We start from the raw sequence: 8,566 nt of genomic DNA on the forward strand, positions 1-8,566 counted from the left end.
GCGGCGGCCCCAGTCCGGGCAGTATGGGCCGACCTAGGAGGGGACGCAGGCCCTTCCAGCCCGGGTAAGAAAACTGCAAAGGAGAAGGCCACTCCGATATAAAACCTACGACCCAAAGACCTCGCTGCCATGTCCCAGCTTGTTGGCCACAGCACACGAACCATGGGTGTAAAGGGCGGGGCCAGTACTGCACACACTGCACTCCACCTAAAAGCTCCTTTGCGCAGGCCCGAGGACAGGTCCATGTCCTCCCCCTCCACATCCTCCCCCTCAAAAGATGCTCACAAACTCAAGCTAGCATGCTGGAACATCAGAACCATGCTAGACAAGGCTGACAGCCACCGAACTGAACGTCGGTCTGCCCTCATTGCACATGAACTCCTCAGACTTGACATTGACATAGCCGCTCTCAGTGAAGTCCGCCTGGCAGATGCAGGCAGCCTTCAAGAACGCGGCGCAGGCTACACACTCTACTGGTCTGGCAAGCCTTTGGATGAACGACGCCTCTCTGGTGTAGGCTTCATGGTCAAGAACTCCATTGCCTCCAAACTCGAAAACCTCCCGACAGGCCAATCGGACCGGATCATGTCCATGTGACTCCCCCTTCAAAACAAGCATCGCATCACCCTCATCAGTGTCTATGCTCCAACCCTCCAGGCAGAACCAGCAGAAAAGGACAAGTTCTACACTGACCTGCGCAACCTCATTCAACGCACCCCTACAGTCGACAAGGTTGTTATCCTTGGCGACTTCAACGCTCGCGTCAGCAAAGACTCAGAAACCTGGCCAGGAATCCTGGGCAAGCATGGTGTCGGCAAGTGCAACGACAATGGGCGCCTCCTGTGGGAGCTCTGCGCAGAATAGCGGCTTGTCATTACAAACACCCTTTTTCAGCAGAGGGACAGCCTGAAGACTACCTGCATGCATCCCCGATCCAAACACTGGCACCTCCTGGACTACGTCCTGGTGAGAGAAAGAGACAAACGAGATGTGCTCCACACCATAGTCATGCCCAGCGCAGAATGTCACACTGACCACCGGCTGGTTCGCTGCAAGCTTAACTTTCACTTCAAGCCAAACCCCAGGAACAGTAGAGCCCCTAGTAAGAGCTTCAATGTTGGAAACCTGCAGTCAGACGAAGTGAGAAGAAACTTCCAGGCAAACCTCAAAGCAAAGCTCGACAATGCAATCCGCCTCACGGACTCGTCCCCTGAAACCCTCTGGGATCAGCTGAAGACTACCATACTGCAATCCACTGAAGCTTCTCCTCCAGGAAAAACAAGGACTGGTTCGACGATAACAGCCAGGAAATCCAGGAGCTGCTGGCAAAGAAGCAAGCTGCCCACCAGGCTCACCTTACAAAGCCGTCCTGTCCAGAGAAGAAACAAGCCTTCCGTTGCGCATGCAGCCATCTTCAGCGCAAACTCCGGGAGATCCAAAATAAGTGGTTGACTAGCCTCGCCAAGCAAACCCAACTCAGCGCGGACATTGGTGACTTCAGGGGTTTCTATGAGGCTCTAAAGGCTGTGTACGGCCCCTCACCCCAAGTCCAAAGCGCGCTGCGTAGCTCAGACGGCAAAGTCCTCCTCAGCGACATGATCTCCATCCTCAACCGATGGTCAGAACACTTCCAATCTCTTTTCAGTGCCAACCGCTCAGTCCAAGATTCCGCCCTGCTCCAACTCCCTCAACAGCCCCTAAGTCTAGAGCTGGATGAGGTCCTTACCCAGGATGAGACAATTGAACAACTGAAAAGTGGCAAAGCAGCAGGTATGGATGGAATCCCCCCAGAGGTCTGGAAGGTTGGCGGCAAAACTCTGCATGTCAAACTGCGTAAGTTTTTCAAGCTTTGTTGGGACCAAGGAAAACTGCCTCAGGACCTTTGTGATGCCATCATCATCACGCTGTACAAAAACAAAGGCAAGAAATCAGACTGCTCAAACTACAGGGGAATCACGCTGCTCTCCATTGCAGGCAAAATCTTCGCTAGGATTCTCCTAAATAGAATAATACCTAGTGTCGCCGAGAATATTCTCCCAGAATCACAGTGCGGCTTTCGCGCAAACAGAGGAACTACTGACATGGTCTTTGCCCTCAGACAGCTCCAAGAAAAGTGCAGAGAACAAAACAAAGGACTCTACATCACCTTTGTTGACCTCACCAAAGCCTTCGACACCGTGAGCAGGAAAAGGCTTTGGCAAATACTAGAGCGCATCGGATGCCCCCCAAAGTTCCTCAACATGATTATCCAACTGCACGAAAACCAACAAGGTCGGGTCAGATACAGCAATGAGCTCTCTGAACCCTTCTCCATTAACAATGATGTGAAGCAAGGCTGTGTTCTCACACCAATCCTCTTTTCAATCTTCTTCAGCATGATGCTGAATCAAGCCATGAAAGACCTCAACAATGAAGACGCTGTTTACATCCGGTACCGCACGGATGGCAGTCTCTTCAATCTGAGGCGCCTGCAAGCTCACACCAAGACAAAAGAGAAACTTGTCCGTGAACTACTCTTCGCAGACGATGCCACTTTAGTTGCCCATTCAGAGCCAGCTCTTCAGCGCTTGAAGTCCTGTTTTGCGGAAACTGCCAAAATGTTTGGCCTGGAAGTCAGCCTGAAGGAAACGGTGGTCCTCCATCAGCCAGCTCCCCACCATGACTACCAGCCCGCCCCCCACATCTCCATCGGGCACACAAAACTGAAAACGGTCAACCAGTTTACCTATCTCGGCTGCACCATTTCATCAGATGCAAGGATCGACAACGAGATAGACAACAGACTCTCCAAGACTTCACAAAAGAGTTTGGAAAAACAACCAACTGAAAAACCTCACAAAGATTAGCGTATAAGAGCCATTGTCATACCCACACTCCTGTTCGGCTCCGAATCATGGGTCCTCTACCGGCATCACCTGCGGCTCCTAGAACACTTCCACCAGCGTTGTCTCCGCTCCACCCTCAAAATTCATTGGAGAGACTCCATCCCTAACATCGAAGTACTCGAGATGGCAGAGGCCGACAGCATCGAGTCCACGCTGCTGAAGATCCAGCTGCGCTGGGTGGGTCACGTCTCCAGAATGAAGGACCATCGCCTTCCGAAGATCGTGTTATATGGCGAGCTCTCCACTGGCCACCGTGACAGAGGTGCCCCAAAGAAGAGGTACAAGGACTGCCTAAAGAAATCTCTTGGTGCCTGCCACATTGACCACCGCCAGTGGGCTGATATCGCCTCAAACCGTGCATCTTGGCGCCTCACAGTTCGGCGGGCAGCAACCTCCTTTGAAGAAGACGGCAGAGCCCACCTCACTGACAAAAGACAAAGGAGGAAAAACCCAACACCCAACCCCAACCAACCAATTTTCCCCTGCAACCATGTCTGCCTGTCCCGCATCCGACTTGTCAGCCACAATCGAGCCTGCAGCTGACGTGGACTTTTACCCCCTCCATAAATCTTCGTCCGCGATGCCAAGCCAAAGAAAAGAAAGAAGATGACATGTAATATTACTCTCTTTCAAATTAATAAAATATATTAAAGAGAATAAATGACTCTTGGACAAGCACATGGATATGAGAAAAATAGAGGATTGTGGGGGTGTGTGTTGGGACGGGTTGGATTGTTGAGTAGGTTTCTTGGGCCATCACAATATCATGGGCTGAAAGCCCTCTGCACAGTGCTGTAATGTTCTACGTTCTCCAGAGTAAGAGTAGATGTAACAGCAAAAATTCATTTAGACAGGTACATGGACAGGATATGGACTGAACTCAGGCATGTGGGACAGGCTTATTTCCCATGTCCCCACTCGTCTGGTTACCGTGACCCCGGTGCCTCTCGTGGTGTCCCCCGCTCTCTCCTGGTTTCCCCACTCTCTACTTGAGATCACTTTTGCAGTGTTCCACTCTCTGCCATCCCCGCATCCCCCCCACACCCCGCATCCCCCCCACACCCCGCATCCCCCCTCCCCTCGTCCCCCCTCCCCGCGTTACCCCTCTCTCGGCTCTCTCCTAGTGATCCCTTTCCTTGTGTTCCCCTCACTCCCTGTGACCACGCCGTCTCCCTCCCCGCGCCCCCGCAGTCCGCGCATCCCCTCTCTCTGCATTTCCCTCAGCCTCGCGGCCCCACCAGCCCTGCGTCGCCCCACCTCTACGCGTTGGGCGTCGCCACTCCTCTCCCCGCGTCGCCCACCCTCCCCGCGTCGCCCACACCCGCCCTGCGTCGCCCCACCCGCCCCACGTCGCCCACACCGCCCCCGCGTCCCCACCAGCCCCGCGACACCCCCTCTCTTCGCATCGCCCCCCTCTCCGCGTCGCCACCCGCCCCGCGTCGCCCCCCCTCTCTATCCACTCTATCCTGGTGATCCCTTTCCCTTGTGTTCCCCTCACTGCCTGTGACCCCACTATCTCCCCGTGCCCCCCTGCATGACCCCTTTCCCACATGCCTCCTCTCCACGTCCACCTCCCCGCGCCCCCCGTTCCTGCATCCCCCTCGCTGCTTCACCCTATTGCCGCGACTTCCACTAGCCCCGCATCTCCCCTCTCCCAGCGATCCCCCCCTTTGAGACCACCCGCTCCCCACGTCCCCCTTTCCTGTGACCTCCCCCTTTCCTGTGACCTCCCCCTTTCCCTGTTTACCCCCTCCCCGTGTTTTCTACCCCCTCTCTCCCCGCGTCCCCTCTCCCCTCCCCCTCTCCTCCCCGCGTCCCCCTCTCTCCCCGCGTCCCCCTCTCTCCCCCGTCCCCCTCTCTCCCCGCGTCCCCTCTCCTCCCCCTCCCCCTCTCTCCCCGCGTCCCCCTCTCTCCCCGCGTCCCCCTCTCTCCCCGCGTCCCCCTCTCTCCCCGCGTCCCCCCTCTCTCCCCGCGCTCTCCCCCTCTCTCCCCGCGTCCCCCTCTCTCCCCGCGTCCCCCTCTCTCCCCGCGGTCCCCCTCTCTCCCCGCGTCCCCCCTCTCTCCCCGCGTCCCCCTCTCTCCCCGCGTCCCCTCTCTCCCCGCGTCCCCCCTCTCTCCCCTGCTCCCCCTCTCTCCCCGCGTCCCCCTCTCTCCCCGCGTCCCCCTCTCTCTCCCGCGTCCCCTCTCTCCCGCTCCCCTCTCTCCCCGCGTCCCCTCTCTCCCGCGTCCCCCTCTCTCTCCCGCGTCCCCCTCTCTCCCCGCGTCCCCCCTCTCTCCCCGCTCTCCCCCTCTCTTCCCCGCTCCCCCTCTCTCCCCGCGTCCCCCTCTCTCCCCGCGTCCCCCTCTCTCCCCGCGTCCCCTCTCTCCCCGCGTCCCCCTCTCCTCCCCCGCGTCCCCCCTCTCTCTCCCCGCGTCCCCCTCTCTCCCCGCGTCCCCCTCTCTCCCCGCGTCCCCCCTCTCCCCGCGTCCCCCTCTCTCCCCGCTCCCCCCTCTCTTCCCCGCGTCCCCCTCTCTCCCCGCGTCCCCCTCTCTCCCCGCGTCCCCTCTCTCTCCCCGCGTCCCCCTCTCTCCCCGCGTCCCCCCTCTCCACCGCGTCCCCCTCTCTCCCCGCTCCCCGCATTCCCCTCTCTCCCGCGTCCCCCTCTCTCCCGTCCATCCTCTCTCCCCGCGATCCCCCTCTCTCCCCGACGTCCCCCTCTCCTCCCCGCGTCCCCCTCTCTCCTCCCGCGTCCCCCTCTCTCCACCCGCGTCCCCCTCATCTCCCTCCACTCTCTCGTCACACTCTCTCCTCCTCTTCCGACTCTCATCTATCCCCTTCAGTCTTCACCCTCTCTCCTCGTCCCCGCTCTCCCTCCTCCACCTCTCCCTCTCTCCCCTCTCTCCCTCTTCCTCCTCTCCCCAGCGTCCCCCCTCTCTCCCCCTCTCTCCCCGCGTCCCCCTCCTCTCCCCCTCTCTCCCCGCGTCCCCTCTCTCCCCTCTCCCCTCGCTCCCCCTCTCTCCCCCTCTCTCCGCTCCCCCTCTCCCCCCTCCTCTCCCGCGTCCCCCTCTCTCCCCTCTCTCCCCGCGTCCCCCTCTCTCCCCCTCTCTCCCCGCGTCCCCCCTCTCTCTCCCCCTCTCTCCCCGCGTCCCCCTCTCTCCCCCTCTCTCCCCGCGTCCCCCTCTCTCCCCCTCTCTCCCCGCGTCCCCCTCTCTCCCCCTCTCTCCCCGCTCCCCTCTCTCCCCCTACTCTCCCCGCGTCCCCCTCTCTCCCCCTCTCTCCCCGCGCCCCCTCTCTCCCCCTCTCTCCCCGCGTCCCCCTCTCTCCCCTCTCTCCCCGCTCTCCCCCTCTCTCCCCCTCTCTCCCGCGTCCCCCTCTCTCCCCCCTCTCTCCCCGCGTCCCCCTCTCTCCCCCTCTCTCCCCGCGTCCCCCTCTCTCCCCGCGTCCCCCTCTCTCCCCGCGTCCCCCTCTCTCCCCGCGTCCCCCTCTCTCCCCGCGTCCCCTCTCTCCCCCTCTCTCCCCGTGTCCCCCTCTCTCCCCGTGTCCCCCTCTCTCCCCGTGTCCCCCTCTCTCCCCGTGTCCCCCTCTCTCCCCGTGTCCCCCTCTCTCCCCGTGTCCCCCTCTCTCTCCCGTGTCCCCCTCTCTCCCGTGTCCCCCTCTCTCCCCGTGTCCCCCTCTCTCCCCCTCTCTCCCCTCTCTCTCCCCTCTCTCCCCTCTCTCCCCCTCTCTCCCCCTCCTCCCACCTCTCTCCCCCTCTCTCCCCGCTTCCTCCCACGCTCCCCCTCACTCCCCGCGTCCCTCTCTCTCCCGCGTCCCCCTCTCTCCCCGCTGTCCCCCTCTCTCCCCGCGTCCCCCTCTCTCCCCGCGTCCCCCTCTCTCCCCGCGTCCCCCTCTCTCCCCGCGTCCCCCTCTCTCCCCGCGTCCCCCTCTCTCCCCGCGTCCCCCTCTCTCCCCGCGTCCCCCTCTCTCCCCGCGTCCCCCCTCTCTCCCCGCGTCCCCCTCTCTCCCCGCGTCCCCTCTCTCCCCGCGTCCCCCTCTCTCCCCGCGTCCCCCTCTCTCCCCGCGTCCCCCTCTCTCCCCGCGTCCCCCTCTCCCCCTCCCCTCTCCCCGCGTCCCCCTCTCTCCCCGCGTCCCCCTCTCTCCCCGCGTCCCCCTCTCTCCCCGCTCCCCCTCTCTCCCCGCGTCCCCCTCTCTCCCCGCGTCCCCTCTCTCCCCGCGTCCCCCTCTCTCCCCGCGTCCCCCTCTCTCCCCGCGTCCCCCTCTCTCCCCGCGTCCCCCTCTCTCCCCGCGTCCCCCTCTCTCCCGCGTCCCTCTCTCCCCGCGTCCCCCTCTCTCCCCGCGTCCCCCTCTCTCCCCGCGTCCCCCTCTCTCCTCGTGTCCCCCTCTCTCCCCGTGTCCTCCTCTCTCCCCGTGTCCCCTCTCTCCCCTTGTCCCTCTCTCCCCTTGTCCCCTCTCTCCCCTTGTCCCCTCTCTCCCCTTGTACCCCCTCCCCGAGTCCTGCCCTCTCCCCATGTCCCCCCTTTCTGAGTTCCCCCCTCTGTCCGAGTTCCCCCCCTCTCCCCGTGTTTCCCTCTCTCTGTTTTCCTCCTCTCCTCTGTCTCCCCCTCTCACCATTTCCCTCTCTCTCTCTGTCCCACCCCTCACCGTTTTCCCCTCCCCTGTTTCACCCTCTCTCCCTGTTTCCCCACCCTCTCCATTGATCCCTTTCCCAGTGCCCCTGATCTCTCCCAGTGCTCCCACTCTCTCCTGATCTACCCTCTTCTCGCGTGGTGTCCCTGCTTTCTCCTGGTTTCCCCACTTTCTCCTTGATATCCCATTTGCAGTGTTCCACTCTCTGCTAGTGTACCCCACTCCCTGCATTCCCCCTCGCCCCGCGCCCCTTCTCTCCCCGCTCCCCCTCTCTCTCTGATGATCCCTTTCCCTAGTGTTCCCCTCACTCCCTGTGACCCTGCCATCTCCCGCCCCCGCCCCCCCTCTCCCGCCCCGCCCCCCCCTCTCCCGCCCCGCCCCCCCCTCTCCCCGCCCCGCCCCCCTCTCCCCGCCCCGCCCCCCCCTCTCCCCGCCCTGCCCCCGCCTCTCCCCGCCCTGCCCCCGCCTCTCCCCGCCCTGCCCCCGCGTCCCCCCTCTCCCCACTCTCTCCTGGTGGTCCCTTTCTTAGTGTTCCCCTCAGTCCCTGTGATCCCGCCGTCTCCCCGCGCCCCCCTGTATGACCCCCTTCCCCATGTGCCCCCTCTCTGCATTCTCCTGCATGACCCCTTCCCCGCGCATCCACTCCCCGCGTCCCCCCTCGCCCCGTGTCCTCACACTCGCCGCATCCCCCTCCTCGCCGCATCCCCCTCCTCGCCGCGTCCCCCTCCTCGCCGCGTCCTCACACTCGCCGCATCCCCCCCTCGCCGCGTCCCCCACCAGCCCCGCGTCTCCCCTCACCCCGCGTCCACTCTCCCCACGCCCCCTCTCTCCCCTCGTCCCCCCTCTCCCCATTCTATCGTGGTGATCCCTTTCCTCGTGTTTTCCTCACTCCCAGTGACCCCGCTGTCTCCCCGTTCCCCTTCCTTCCCGCGTAACCACCCCACATCCCCCCTCGCCTCACTTCCCACCTCACCTCGCATAACCCCTCTCCCCGGGTCCCGCCCCCTCGCCCCCTCGCCCCGTGTCCCCCCTCGCCCCGTGTCCCCCCTCGCCCCGTGTCCCCCCTCGCCCCGTG

General features: G+C 62.9%; 1 protein-coding gene across 1 annotated transcript; it reads right to left on the minus strand.

Moving 5' to 3' along the window:
- Positions 1–5,688: 5,688 nt before the first annotated feature.
- Positions 5,689–6,755, minus strand: LOC138754973 (cuticle collagen dpy-5-like; the record flags this gene model as incomplete). The annotated part of the gene is made up of 2 exons (XM_069920114.1): positions 5,689–5,774; positions 6,650–6,755. Coding segments are annotated over 2 exons (192 nt in total), but the record flags the coding sequence as incomplete, so codon positions are not given.
- Between the last annotated feature and the right edge of the window lie 1,811 nt (positions 6,756–8,566).

This window comes from Narcine bancroftii, chromosome 1 (genome assembly GCF_036971445.1).
Source record: "Narcine bancroftii isolate sNarBan1 chromosome 1, sNarBan1.hap1, whole genome shotgun sequence".
Lineage (NCBI taxonomy): Eukaryota > Metazoa > Chordata > Chondrichthyes > Torpediniformes > Narcinidae > Narcine > Narcine bancroftii.